The sequence below is a fragment of the Phaethon aethereus genome (genome assembly GCF_964289735.1).
Source record: "Phaethon aethereus genome assembly, chromosome: Z".
NCBI lineage: Eukaryota > Metazoa > Chordata > Aves > Phaethontiformes > Phaethontidae > Phaethon > Phaethon aethereus.
Window position 1 is genome coordinate 18,023,420 of NC_138577.1, and position 15,842 is coordinate 18,039,261.

Genomic DNA, 15,842 nt, shown 5'->3' on the forward strand with positions numbered 1-15,842 from the left:
CTTTATTCTAATATACATTTACTGATGTAAATGTAATATTAACACAGCACCTAATCTTTGCACCCTTGGATAGCTTAAGTTCAGCACGTGCTACCCTATATATGATCTTCCATAAAAATAATCCCTTTTGACAGCTATTAATCACAAACCAGAATAATTAAGGCCCCATCTCTTTAATGGGCAATGGAGTTCAATGAATAAACAATTAACAATTTTTTTAATAGACATTCCTCAGCTTGTACACTGTAAACTAGACAAGACCTCAATTTTTACTTTGTGACTTTTTCTGAGAAATTTCTGTAAATGAAAACTGTTACTTTGAATAGTCCACAGTGCAAATTACTAAGTTATGAACCTCCAACACAATAACATTTTTCCTTAAGGAACTTGTTTATGAGGAAATTTCTATTTCTATATAATAATGATGCATTTTACTGTACAATAATAAGGATAATATTGCACTTAATGGAAAATGCTGTTTACAAGTACAGTAGTAAGTTCTTTAAGCAGACTTGCGTTTTGAGCAATTTTAATTTTCTTGTATCTTCCTGAATCTTCCCTAAAACTTACGTTTTATTGTAATAAATAAGTTTGCCTTTACACAATCCTTAAATATTTACTAAAATTCCTTAATTCCAAATTAAATAATATTCATAATTAGTATATTTTTTAAGTTAAACAATTTGGCCCACACACATAATACTGTAACCAAACTGTCTTCTCCTTTCTAACCACAAGTAACAGCTAGTAATTACCTGCAAATTGAATACCAACTATAGAGGAATAGAATTTAGTAGAAACACTACATGACAGCAGTGTTCAAAGAGGTGCAGATATACAGATGCACACTGTGAAATACAAACAGCACTTCTTTTAAAACAGTTGAATACAAGAGTCCAGCAGGAAAACAAATAAATTCAAAAGGTTAACTGAGGTTTTTTAGAAGTGTGACACACTACTAAATTCTCACTAATACTTAGCATTTATACAGTACTTTACATTTTTTAAGTGCTATACAAATGCTACCTAGATGTAATGTATTATCTAAAGGCAGAATAAAAATACAAAGCAAACGGTGATCAGATGAATGGCAACATAGCAGTAAAATGTAATGTAATTACTACAGAGAGAGACTAACTACTTTACAAATCAGCTAGCTATGCATGAGCTATAATGGAAGACCACGTATTTTACAAGGGGAACGTATAGATACAAAATTACTGCAATTCATTAAATAGGTTTCTGTGACCACAAGGAATTGACACAGGAGCTGTAACTGGCTCCACAGGCTTAAAATGCCTAACTCTGAAGTTTTAGGAAACGTAAGGAAACCACTTCAGTGATAAACAGACAGCTTATTTCAAGTGCTAATACAAACAGCCTGTAAGAGGCACCATTCTTATACCTCAATGCGGATTCCATGTTTTATAGACATTAATTCTCTAGTGCCAGTTAAATACATGATAAATGAACATAGATGAGGTAAAGATGCTGTAATTGCCACATACAGCCAATATGGCAAAGGAGGAGTTTTTCCAAACGGGCAGATCCAGAGGCCATGACGAATCCCATCACGGACGTGATGAGAAGTCCAGGATATGAACAACATCCAGGGAAGAAAGCACCATGAATCCTTAAGCCTGAAAAGGTGCATAACACACTTTAATGTCAGAGCCACAACAGGAATCACAGTAGAACAATGAAGAAGTGGTCTCTGTGGAAGTGCCAGAGCTGCCTGCAGAAAAGAAAAACATAATTGGCAATGGCCACAATTGTGACAAGAAAATAAGTGTTTCATGGATGTTTACAGGTGTATTATCAAGTGACTAGGTGGAAATGTGAACACACTGTTCCTTTCCACTGCAGTTGACGAAAATCAACAATATGGCTATTTAAATGTATTAGAGCTGTGTGCTGCCCTGTCACTCTACTGCATGATACGAATCATGCATCCCACTAAGCATTACCGATGACAAAACAGGGAGGGAGAGGGATGAGGTATACTATTTGTCATATAGTCATGTGGTATACAGGAACTTGTACAGGCTGCTGCACTGATTACATGTATTTAATTTCACAATAATTAAAAGGAAAACCACCATATAATACACTTGAAATATTTAATATGCTTTACTTGAAATATTTCATATGCTTTAATAGCATTTATTTAAAAAAAATGATTATAATTAATAATAATTATAATATAAATGTATTATTATAATACAGTTAACACCGGTGAAGTTGTTTTGGTTGGACAGTATCTAAAACAGAACAGTAATTTCCAATACAACAAAAAAATGATCTAAGTTACATGTATGTTGATTGCCTTGACACAGTATTCTTTATGGAGAGGCAAAAGACAAGTTCAGAAGCCAACACCTGAACAATTTGTGACTGGGGTTTGTATATCAACAGCTTGTTTAACGTTAACTCAGTTTAAAGCTTGAAATTTGATTTTAATTAAGGTGAACGTCTAGCTAGTGAGATTAAATTTAGCGATTTTAAGAATAATTATAAATTTAATATACATACTTGTGAAAATAGTCTGGATGTACTTACTAGCAACAGCTAGAATTACCTCCATAAATTCAGAGAAAGTAAAAAAAATTAAATACTATTTTTTTGTATTTCTAGCCAACAAATAAGTAGATTCTTGTTTCCATAAGCACAGGAGAAATGATAGCACATTACTCAAAGATCTGTACAGGTGCTGATGTAATACTAATTGGCTCAATTCAGATACTGGGGAACATTTGGAAGACTGTTAACAGGAACCAGAGACGTACTTGTTGCATGTGATGGTGCATCCGATTGTTATGTTGAACACATCCTCACTGAGTTTACTGCAGAAAGCAAACAAAGCATCGCTTCAAGAAATGCTTCAGGTGTGTTAACTGTTAACTGTCAACAACTACAGTACATGACAGTGGGACTCTGGAATAGCTTCATCAACTTTTCATGGATAATTTAGACAACTGCTTGGAACCCTTCCCTGTAAGGGAACTTTGATGTAGCCTTAGCCAAGAAATACAGAGATGGAAACTTATGGACTACCTCGGAATATAACAGTGTGTGCTTTAAATCAAAGCCAACATTAAAAGGCTTGCAGAAAGCTTTGCTCTATCAGCTTCCCACCACATGCTTGTCCATGACTCTCTCAATCAGGTGATGGGATTAAAAAGTCCACAAATGTCTCAACAGCTTTTAACTGTAATGGTATGGACCCAACTCCTTAAAGTTGGTGAAAAGGGTGTATTTTCTACAACTTCATTTCTGTTTCATACAAGCAGATTGTTCACAGATTAAAGTAGAAAAATCTCGTGACGGTGAAATTGTTTAGGACTCACCCTACACAGACAGTCAGATTTTTGTTACTGGCAGCAAGAGGCTAAAATGTTTACACTAATCTCACTTTGAAAAGCCACCCTGGGTGGTTGATAAATTTTGACAGATATCCTGCTGACTGGTCGCTATTTCTACACTTTGAAAAAATCAGTGGCAAAGTCTAACTGAGTCTTTTCCCTCTGCCCTATGGGGGTTAGGTGCCAAGAGCAACCCAGTGAGTAAGGAGAATTCGAATGTTAATTATGTATGTAATTTATCAGTGTTAGTGCCAATCTTTATCCAATTTTGGGGAGGTGATGCTTAAACCTTTTTCATACAGAATATTAGATGGCAGGGTTGTTCATACAGCTAATCTGAGCGCCCAATTTTAGCAAGAGAAAGCCCTATTTGTAATTGCAGTACAGTCATTAGGCTTCTGAAATGCTGTTGCCCAGTTCTGAGAGGACAGTCTGTTTTCTCTTTCACATCCTATAACTAGAGGAACATTTACATCCTTGAGTTGCCAAGCCCAAGAGACAGACACGTAGTTCTATTTGGCAATATAAGCTGTTACTCTCTTTCTCCTAACAGGCAAATTTGTTTGCCTATAGATATCACCAGGTCTTAAAAAAAACCAAACAGTGCAAGCCTTTTCTGCCTTAACCTTCCTGGAAAAAGTTGATCATGGTTTGGGTAAACTTAGGTGGATGTCTACCATGACAGAGATCAGGTTGCAGTTGCAAACAATTTATTCACAACACAAATTGCCTTTCCATTTGCCTATGCGTTCAATCAGGTGCAAGATTTTCTTGAAGTTCTTGCTCCTCTAGCCCATCTCACACACTGCAATGAGCATAGGGAGACAGGGAACAACAATCACACGCAGGAGAACCCAAGCAAACTTTCCTTTAATGCTTAAAGTGACACCATGGAATTTATGTAACAACATGGGCTCCCTCACTCATATTCCATGATGCTTCACAAGCCTGAAGTCCATAGTTTTGAGGCTGATCTATACATTCAATGCTAAATTAAATGCGCATGTGCAAAGCTTATTCTCCAATTCCAGAAATGCTCCTGTGCAGCCCAAGGTGGTCAGCAGTGGCACATTAACCAGCTGTGTTATGGATGCTTGCTGGTACAATCTTGTTTGCCACCGACTGTGTCCTCTACACTTTTAGAAGCTGGTAAGTCTTAAGTAGCGAGCTAGTAATTTCTGCTTGTCTGTTCTGCAGCATGAGTGTTTGGGCTACAGTCTTAAGTGGAGCAGCCCACAATCCTGTTCTTGTTTATCAGCGATGCTGAGTATTATGGCAGGCTGCAGTAACTTTCACCTTTAGAGCTAGTCAATGAGAGAGATTCTTCAAACACTGATTCTTAGATTCTTCTACGTTTGTATGCATATAATTCACAGAAAAAACTACATGGAATACAAATAACTACAAATTCTAAGTAGCAAAGTCTTTGTAGACTTTACACTTGTTGCAAAAATAATGTGGGCAAAAGGGCAGATCACATGCTACTTGGTACACAAGTATTTATCAGAGTAAACATATAAATACCACGGGTGACTATTTACTCTGAATACTCCAGAAAAATAATGATGACATCATGAAAAAAAGTCGAATAGCCAAATAATCCAAGCAGTGAGCTGTGTCAGCAGGAACAGGAATAGATGACTGGAGCACTGTGAAGGTAGCAACTGGAAGTAGAAGGCAAATACTGTGTTGTGTTGCATAGAAGAGTTAATTCAAAAAAGTAGAATCACAGAATCATAGAATAGATTGGGTTGGAAGGGATCTTTAAAGGTCATCTAGTCCAATCCCCCTGCCATCAGCAGGTAAATCTTCAACTAGATCAGGTTGCTCGGAGCCCCGTCCAACCTGAACTTTAGTGTTTCCAAGTGTGAAATATGTTCATCTGATTCGTGTGATGAAGTGTAATCTTCTTGTACTTTCATGGATTTCTCCTGCACCATAAAAAGGGGTATTTTACAGGAGAAAGTTAAACTACTTTGCTGGTATATCAGCTCAAACCAGTTTGACCACTGACCACATAGTATTGTGTAAAGAAAGTGCATTCATAAGGTTTGGGGTCATCCTGGGGGCACGCCGAGGAAGATTCAAGAAGACTCTAGAAGGAGAAGAGGGCATGCGCTGAAGAAGACACGCCTGTTCATTAATATGTATTAGAAGACACACCTATTCATGAATATATATTAGCGAACAGGATCATGCTGAGGAAGATTCGAGAAGATTCTAGAAGGAGAAGAGGGCATGCGCCGAAGAAGACACGCCTATTCATGAATATGTATTAACGGACAGGATATAAACCAGGAACAGGAACTGTACCGCGTGCGGCTTGGTGGAGCAGAGGCTCCTGGCGCACCCAGTGCTGTTTGCTTGCCTCTATTTGAAATATAAATTTGAATTGGAATCCTGTTTGGGACTAAATCATTTATAACACAAGGATGGGGCATCTATCACCTCTCTGGGAAAACTGTGCCAGTGCTTCACCACCCTCAGTGTGAAAAATTTCTTCCTTACATCTAGCCTGAATCTATCCTCTTCTAGTTTAAAAGCATTGACTCTATTGCAACAGGTCCTGCTAAAAAGTCTGTCCCCATCTTTCTCATAAGCCACCTTTAAGGACTGGAAGGCTGCAAGAAGGTCTCCCTGGAGCCTTCTCTTCTCCAGGCTGAACAACCCCAACTCTCTCAGCTTGTCCTCACAGCAGAGGTGTTCCATCCCTCTGACCATTGTTGTGGCCCTCCTCTGGGCCTGCTCCAACAGGTCCACGTCTTTCCTGTGCTGAGAGCTCCAGAGCTGGACGCAGGTCTCCAGGTGGGGTCTTAGCAGAGCAGAGTTGAAGGGCAGAATCACCTCCATCGCCCTGCTGGCCACGCTGCTTTGGATGCAGCCCAGCATACTGTTGGCCGCATGGGCTACGAGTGCACATGTCCACGTTTTCATATACCCCCAAGTCCTTCTGGGCAGGGCGGCTCTCAATTCCTTCATCGCTCAGTCTGTACTGCGGTTGCTCTGACCCAGGTGCAGGACCGTGCACTCGGCCTTGTGGAACCTCATGAGGTTGACACAGGCCCATTCCTCAAGCTTGTCCAGGTCCCTCTGGATGGCATCCTATCCCTCACGTGTGTTAACTGCACCACGAAGCTTGGTGTCATCTCCAAACTTGTTGAGGGTACACTCGATCCCTCTATGTCATTGATGAAGATAGTAAAGAGACTAAAAAAACCAGACCCCTGAAGGACACCGCTCATCACCGATCTCCATCTGGACATTACGCTGTTGACCACTACCCTCCAGATACGACCATCCAACCAATTTCTCATCCGCCCAACAGTCCACCCATCAAATCCATATCCCTCTGATTTAAATAGAAGGATGTTGTGGAGGACTGTGTCATCAGATTTAAGAGTGGTGATGAGGAGCTTTATGGATAACTGTGTATGTGAAAAATACTATTGTTGCAAACTAGTAATAGTGGTGTGGCTAGTTAATCAGATTTCTTAATTTATTAGTTACTTAGTAATATCTTGCATAAGCGGTAAACATTGCAGGCTCTTAAATCAGTGACTCTCAATCCTGCAATCTGAAGAGGAAGAATGGGACTGGAACAAACAAATACATAGTAAAAAAGTATCCCATGGAGTAATAAATTACATAGGCAACAGCCTGAAATTACAACACGAAACTGAAAGGCGCATCATTGTAAACTGAAGAAAGAAAAATCACGTATTCAAATTAGATCTAGCTAGCCAGGCCACAATACAGAAGAAAAGTGTCTGGGGATTACATTATATCACAAACTAAAAAGACTCTGATGGCACTGCAAGAAGACATAAAACCTGTAACAGATTTTTTTTTTTTTAATTTTTAAAAAGACAGAAGTGTTGTATGCATGTGACACTAAATAAAGAATTAATCTATGCTATTTGGCTCACCTAAAACACTATACACAGTTTGGGACAGGACCCTTTAATAATATTTTAGGCAAAAGGCAATCCAGAGAAGACGAGAGAAATAGTAAGAGGCTCAGAAAACATAAATCCAGGCCCTACAAATTTTTTTTTGTGAGTTACTTAGTCAAGAAGAGAATTCTTGTAAAGCATAATGGTTTTGCAAGTTGTAAGAGTAATGCTGTTACTGCTGTAAGGGTCAAGAGACCCATGCAGGATACGCTTTACAGGTAAACATCCTTTATTAGCCCAAGTAACATATGGAAGGGGGAGAAGTTTGTAGGCAAACGACTATGCAAAAGCCTTTGGGCATCTTCCCTTCTCCTTACCTCAGCTAAGTAATTTTGGCTGCTAAAGGGCTATTCTTCTACCTACAACATCTTGTACTTCCGATCTGAAAAACATTTCTGGGGAGAGCATGATCAGCTGTCTCTTGCAGAGAGGCCTTAAAGAATAAGAAAACAACATCTAACTGTCAACAACAATACTTTAGGCTGGGTATTTGAAAAACAATTGCTAGCTGCTTGGGAACTGAAACAACACAGAAACAAATTAGTCATGAAATTGCAATAATTTACTTTGCTTGGGATACTAGGGATAGGCTACACAAACGTTCTCCATCATGGAAAATGTAAGCATATTTAACCTTGCCTCACTGAAGGCAGTAAAGAGGCAGGTCACCTCCCAATTCTATGATACAATAACAGTAATCAACTTTCTAAACAGACATTAGTGAAGAGTGTCATCTAGTGGTCATAACTGAGAAAAAATACTGGTAGAAACCTCAAATGCAAGAAACAGTAGCAAGAAAAATTTAACAATACTTTCCAATAACTAGCCACTCATTACTTGCATTTACTGATTTAAAAAAAGAAAACGTACATGACAATACTTATTATAATTATTTAGTATTAATATATAATTATTAATAATTGTAACAGTAATCATTATTGTAAATTTAATGCTATACCATAATGTTACTATTATAAGACCCATTAATCAAGCAAACTAACCCTCCTTTTCTCTATATCGTTTTACAATTTTACAGTATTTCCACGTGGAAAAAGTACAGAAAAGGGGAGAACTAAAGACGACCTAGGGAGGAATATCGCCAGGCACCAATACATGCTGGAGGCCAACGAGATGGACAGCAGTTCTAAGGATATTCAACTTGAATAACAAGTTGAATATGAGGCAGCAACATGGCCTTGTGGCAAAGAAGGCCAGTGGTACCTAGGGCTGCATTAGGAGTGTTGCCAGTAGGTCGAGGGAGGTGATCCTTCTCTTTCTCCTCAGCACTGGTAAGGCCACCTCTGGAGCGCTGAGTTCAGTTCTGGGCTCCCCAGTGTGAGAGACATGGAGTTACTGGAGATGAAGTCCAGGGAAGGCCACTAAGATCACGAAGGACTGGAGCATCTTGCATATGAGGAAAGGATGAGCGCTGGGACTGTTTAGCCTAGAGAAGAGAAGGCTCAGGGGAGAGGTCATCAAGGTGTACCAATACCTAAAGGGACGGTGTAAAGAGAACAGAGCTAGGCTTTTTCCAGAGGTGCTCACTGACAGGGCAAGAGGAAAGAGGCACAGACTGAAACACAGGAAGTTCATCCTGAATGTAAGGAAACATGCTTTCACTGTGACGGTGACTGCGCATGGGAACAGACTGCCCAAAGAGGTTGTGGAGTTTACATTCATAGAGATGTTCAAAAGTTGTCTGGACATGGTCCTGAACAACCAGCTCTGGGTAAGCCTGCTTCAGCAGGGGGTTGGAGAAGATAACCTCCTGAAGAGTCTTCCAACTGCAACCACTCTGTGATTCTGTGAAAATGCTCTCCTTCTCAAAGGCAAATATAAGGGGGAAACTGACAAAATGCACACAGGAAAAAGTCTTTTCTCCACAACACGCAGTGATAGTGTACGTAAACAAAAACTATTTTCCCATTGGAAGTCTGATTTTTACATCTCAACTACAAGCAATAATGCTTCTTGCATTTAGCTGTCTCCTACGTATTTAAAAAAAAATTAGTAAACCATTTTGCATTGTTCTTCTTTAATTAAAGGATTACAAAGAACAGCAATTTTCCCTCCACCTCCTTTTTTCCTCTGCTTCCTAGGAGCTATTTCCTCTGTCATCCATATGAAGAGTGTAACACAAGCAAACTGGAAGAAAAGAAAAAAGGCAAGACAGTCAAATAACTAAGTTATGCTCTACTTGAATGGATGAAGATCAGTATCTTCCCCTTCTCCTGTGCAGGTCCCTCTGCATGTGAGGGTGTACATTTTTGGGGATGGGAGAGTAAGTAGCATGTATATATACATACGCTAGCAACACCAGCATAATCAAATTCTCCAAAGAAGGGCAACGAAGCTGCTGAGGGGTCTGGAGCATGTGTCTTATGAAGAGCGGCTGAGGGAACTGGGGTTGTTCAGTCTGGAGAAGAGGAGGCTGAGGGGAGACCTTATCACTCTCTACAACTACCTGAAAGGGGGTTGTGGCGATGTGGGTGTTGGTCTCTTCTCCCAACTAACTAGTGATAGGATGAGAGGAAATGGCCTCAAGTTGTGCCAGGGGAGGTTTAGACTGGATATTAGGAAAAACTTCTTCACCGAGAGGGTGGTCAAGCATTGGAACAGGCTGCCCAAGGAGGTGGTGGAGTCACCATCTCTGGAAGTGTTCAAAAAACTTACGGATGTGGCGCTTCAGGATGTGATTTAGGGGAGATGGTGGCGCTGGATTAATGGTTGGACTTGATGATCTTGAAGGTCCTTTCCAACCTTAGTGATTCTGTGATTCTGTGAAATTATGAGGACTTGTGTTGCTGAGCACAGCAAATTCCTGGTAACAAGCAGAGTGGCAGAGATCTAGCTATGGGGACCAGGAGCTAGCTGGGGACGAGTGTCTGCCGGAGGTATAAGATCTGGAAGGCAGTGTTAAGAGAACTGTGGCTGCGGCTGGCACAGCCAGAGCTTACAGAAGGTACAAATGTTTTGGAGAGCGTACACAAGAGACTGTTGTGGTCAGCAAAGGCTGGGTACATATGTTTAGAGCAGGCAAGAAGACAGGGGTATATGAAAATATGTGAATGGTGAAGCAGGAACAGGACACACCTAAACCACTGGCGAACCACTGAAAAAGAATGCCATAGTCTGGTAGTACCAATCCTATAGAGAAACTTTGTCCTAACAAGCAGTTCTGCAAATGGATGATGATCACATATATTCCTTAATGGGAGCCAATTCACTTTTTTACTTCTATTAACAAGTTTGACACTTGCTTTATTTTTTTTTTTTTTACAACCAACTATATTTAAGGGCAAATTTAGACTGCCTTTTTAAAGGTGACAGCTCATATACAGCTTATTTGTGGGAGAAATATTTAGGGCTGGCTAAAACCACATGTATGACTTAGTAAGACTGAATGAAATAAAACAGCAGCTGCATTATCTACTTTGCAGAGATTTCTATTCTGTATTGTAAACAGAAATCAAATTATCTACTTTATACACAAAGTATGCACGGCAGCACTTAACTGTTTTACTCGGATAACAAAGCAACTATGTGATACGCACAGGATATAGTGTACAAGGGCTTTCAGAACTCTTTTTTCAGAGCCTTGTAAGGAGCAGAACTTAACAGTAAATGTAAAATATTTTTACAGCTTTTAAAATTGTAACAGCTACCTACAAATATAAATCCCATATATCTATTAAAAATGTATCTAATTCAAGTATTATTGGAACTTTTTTTGTTGAGGATATGGTAGAAGAACGATAAAGTAAACAGTGATGAAGAAAGAAAATAAACAATCACTGATATCAACTTACCTTTAATGAGAGGGAACCAGCAAGAAAGAAGTGGTCCACATCAATGACAGAGGCGAGGAAGCCAGCCAGAGTGACCTCAGTGAAGTCACTTTTCTTCCTGAGTCCAATCACTATTGCCCAGGACCACATTCCTAGTATACCATGCACTGCATTATCAGAGAAGGCTCGGAGCCAGTCATTTTGCTGAATGAAGGAAAACTGCAGAAGTCTGTCTGCTACAAAGCAGAATATCCCCAAACCTAGACTAGAAATAACTGAAGCTGTGCTGAAAGTTTGGAGAAGAGCATGGGCCTTTTCAGTCTCAGATGCCATGGCAAAAATCATGTCACAGCACACAAAATGTCATCAGGATATACACTGTGCATTGTCTTTTGTATTGTCAGTCGTTCTGTAAAAGTCAGAGAACAGAAAGAAAACTATAAAAGGAAAAAATCCATTAGCACAAAGAATTGATTATCACAGCTACAACTGAGCATAAAAACCCCAAATTCACTGTTTCCATTTAATATTCCTAAGGAATCTGATTTCAGTTAAGTTAATTTGTTGACTTGAACACTACATCTCTGAATTAAAACACTTGTCCTGTTTTAATTAGAACAAGCACCTTTGTAACATGGAAAGCTCTAACTCCACTTTCTGAAGTCTTAAATTTTAGAAAATAATTTGAAATATGTCTATGACAATACACTGAATATGTTTCAAGATTCCTCCTGGTCTTAAATACATGATATTCATCGAATTAAATCCTTCACATTGTAACAACAAAAAAAGATTCAGTTTGGAGAACTCTTAGGACTGATGCTCAAAAATCTCAAATCTCTCTATGCCACAACTGTTAAAACCGAGTTCCTAATCTACAATCCCAAACACTATTTTCATTTACATACTTTGTAAACATATGTATTATCACCCTGTTATGTGCCTCTGAGCAACTCCTTGTTTAGCTTGGAGACTGGCACATAGAGTAAGCATTAAGAAAACCAGAACCACTAAAATATCTTTACTACTTATCATAAACACAAAGACAACAACCATTCAGTCAATCTGAAGTAACCAAAACTAACTCCTTACAGAGAAAAACTACATATGCTTTTCCTCAGTATGTGCTCCAGCAGCAAACTCAAGTGTTACTTTTGGGACTTGTCCATTGTCTGCCACGTTACCTTCCTAACAGCTCTTTTTTTGGCAGAAAAGCAGAAAATTAACTAATCTCAGTCATGCTCCTTTTCAAAAGTTGACCACTGTAATTTGAAAATAAAGGCATGGTTATTAGTACTAATAATCACTTAGAAGTCCTTAAAAACTACTTATGTTCTGTAATCGTTATGCAATGTTGTACAAGGTGATTTCTTGGGAATAATTATTGTCCTTAAGTAACTGCTTGACACCTCAAAAGAAATTCCAAAAATAATTCAAGGTCTTAAAGACACCCCCACTCCCAAAGAAACAATTATAGGATACCCGGATTATAAAGACAGAGTACTCATTTCTGTGATAACATTAAAAAGAACACTTTTGAAATAAAAATCCTCATATAAGTGATGCATCCCCTAGCTTTGTTACGTTGAACACACCGATAAGTCTTTGTCTTTGAAGGACAGTATCAATTCTAACTGTTCCAACTGTTACCCTCTTCTGTCTTTTTGGGGAGCATGGAGACAAGATCACAGTTTCAAAGCCTACATCGTATCTAAAAATGGATTCTTCCCAATAGGTTGCTATTTCTGTGCAATACGTTGAATCTTGATAATGCTTCTTCAGATGGTTCTATCAGGTAAATTTTTATTTTGAATGGGCTTTTTGTCACTGTATTAGACTTCCTTTAAAAATGAATACTTCTAAAAATGTTGATACATAATAGTTTATTATTTTAAAAACATTATTGGTCGTGAGCACCAGAGAATATACAATGTTTCTTCCAGATTATTCACATGCCTGTTTCTTGTAGAATTATCCACAAGACATGGCTACTGGCATTGATCTTTATAGAAAAGAAGCCCACTGAATCATTTATTTTGAAAACATTAAAAAGAAAAAAAAGAGAAGAAAACATGAATAATACATGGACTTTGCACACAGATGAAAAAATGTGGGTCAAGTTTAGAGCCTGTTAACCATGACTGTGCCTCTTCTGAACGAACATGTAGACAGAAGCTGTTTCCTGAAACACTGGAACTGCTGTTTTCTGGTGGGTGACTTTACAACATACAGTACATTTCTGAATAAATTCCATTTTAAAGAACAAATGGTGATCTCCTCACAAATGTTTCTTCTATATAACAATCACATCACATTGGATTTTATTTAAAATTACCATAAAGTCTGTATAAGAATCCAATCTGGGAAGAGCTGATGTAGCAACATACCTTTAAAAAGCACACCAGTATTGAGAATCAAACTTACCCTGGGGCTAGGAGAACATATTTTTTCCACTGCAGTTGCCTTACTCCAGTAGATAAGGTGGTCTATGCCTCAGCATTGAGCCTCTGTGCTTTCTGAATCCAGTCTGCCCAGTCCAATGCAGGAAAGACCAAACACCGTTTGTTCCATCCTAAATAAAACTAACAAGGCAACAACAGTAAGCACTGATACTACACAAAGCTCTTCAAACTCTGTACAAAACACACATGAAAACTGAACAATAGTCAAAAATGCAGAAAGAAGCAACATCTTTTTTTATGTGTTCCTGAACAAATATAATTGAGTTAAAAAGCAACTTTGGCTAGGGCTTAGAAGCTCTGTTAAAGAAAGCGGGGAAAAAAAAGACCATAAAACAAGAGAAGGGAACATATAAAGATGGAACAAGATTAAAAGATAATAAAACCCAATGTCGTAAAGTCAGAAAAGGGCACTTCTAGACTTCTATTTCAAGTAATTGCATTTCAAAATACACAGAGATCTATTTTAACAGATTTTTCCTCATAACTGTGTGCCTGAAAGATTCCCACCTAATGAAGTATTTATGCGTCACATTCAGGGATCTCTTTTTGATTTCATCCCATCAATTAGTGACCTTGGTACAGATAAGCAGAGACCTATAAATTCAAGTATCAACAGAGGACTGTGTCAGTTCTCTGGTAGGCTTACAGTGCTTTGCTACGGGTATTGTTAACATGTGCATAAAAAAAAAAAAATTCCAAAACGAGTATGAGTGGAGAATTATGTATCATAAAATACAGGTAACAATGCCAACTGGTAAAAAAGGACAGTAGGTGAATGGGTGTCTTTGAGCCAGAATGAGGAACACGAAGCAAAAGCGTGGCTTCAGATTACCCTTAGTCAAGAGTCATGTCCATGGCATAACTGTTATTTTTCAACAGTCTGTCTATGCTGTCTTTTACAGACAAAAATGACTACTGTCTGTGTAAAAATCAAGTCACATGCCCAGGTACAACAGCATAAGTATAAATATTCTGCAGATCAAGAGTGAAATCAGACCAGAAAAAGCAAATCAGACTAGAAAAACCAAAATAATCTCTGAAATAACAATTTTTAATATAAAACTAGAAACTGTATTTTTTGTCTGAAAAATAATTATTGTGATATTTTATAACAGTCTGAAAATCAAGTGTCATGGTTTTTTCTATCCTATAAATCTCAGAAAGCGTAGTTGAGGGGCTTACATTCTTGTTAAACCAGAACAGTGGGAAATAGACGTATTACACAAGAATGCTTAGAAACCTACTGGTGGTCAGTCCAGCCAACATATTGCAAGAAAGATTTAGGTTGGCTTTACATAAAACACACGCACACAACAGCTGATAGAGTAACAGTGCTTAGAGTTGTCATTTCTCACGACATTTTTATATGACATAAAGCATTATTTATCATCTCCATCTATACGCACAAAATGCAATTTTTGTGGTATATTTAAATTAAGGAAATTATGAAAATAATTTTAACAAATGTACAGTTAACACTGTAAATTACAGACACAGGAAGATATTTAGAGCAAAGCTGTAAAAATGCATTTGGGAAAATAGCTGACACTTAAGAGGCCTTTCAGCTCATGGTGGAAGAGCAAAACAAGAATCCAACAGCTAAAAGTACCATTTAGAAATATAGATCTCCAAAATTTTTGCCCCAGTTTTGCCAGAAGTTATCAGGTACACAAATACATATAGGAATTTAATGCATAAAATTAGTAGAATTATGCATTTTATGCAAGAAGAAAAAAAGATTGCAATAGTCCCTTATAATTCTATTATCTCCTAAAAAAACATTATGTGATATTGGATGTTAATTCATATGAAAAACTCCATAAGTACAATTACCATTGAAGACACAAGCTCAAATGTTTAATGTATTATCTCACAGAAAAGCAGATGTGAGCTTAAAACAATCTGTGAAGAACTGGTAATGCAAATATTTTTGGGTCAGATAACTATAATGCATTATTGGGGTTTGGGCATGGAAGGAGGCTGAAGAGGAAAGAGAACAAAAGCACGCAAGAAATCAGTAGGATTTTACCAAGATACTGAGGAACAAACTGAATTAAACCCACATGGAAATCAAAGCAAACAAACAAACGCCCCATGAAATGAGGACTTAATTTTTTTATTTCAGGGACCATACATAAAATGTTTGAAAAGAGATACCAAGACACCAAAATGCAGACCTTCTCCTTAATGAGTACTTTGGAACTGAGATGTACCTGGAAGAAAGAGTTGAAAGAAATATCCTAAAAGTATTTGGTAACTAGAAACAGACCACAGTAC

The 15,842-nt window shown here is 38.1% G+C and overlaps 1 protein-coding gene across 1 annotated transcript; it reads right to left on the bottom strand.

Moving 5' to 3' along the window:
- Positions 1-1,399: 1,399 nt before the first annotated feature.
- On the bottom strand, positions 1,400-11,448 carry TMEM267 (transmembrane protein 267; the record flags this gene model as incomplete). Its single annotated transcript, XM_082013202.1, has 2 exons — positions 1,400-1,735; positions 11,125-11,448. 2 exons carry the CDS (start codon positions 11,446-11,448, stop codon positions 1,400-1,402), a joined length of 660 nt encoding a protein of 219 aa, XP_081869328.1.
- Between the last annotated feature and the right edge of the window lie 4,394 nt (positions 11,449-15,842).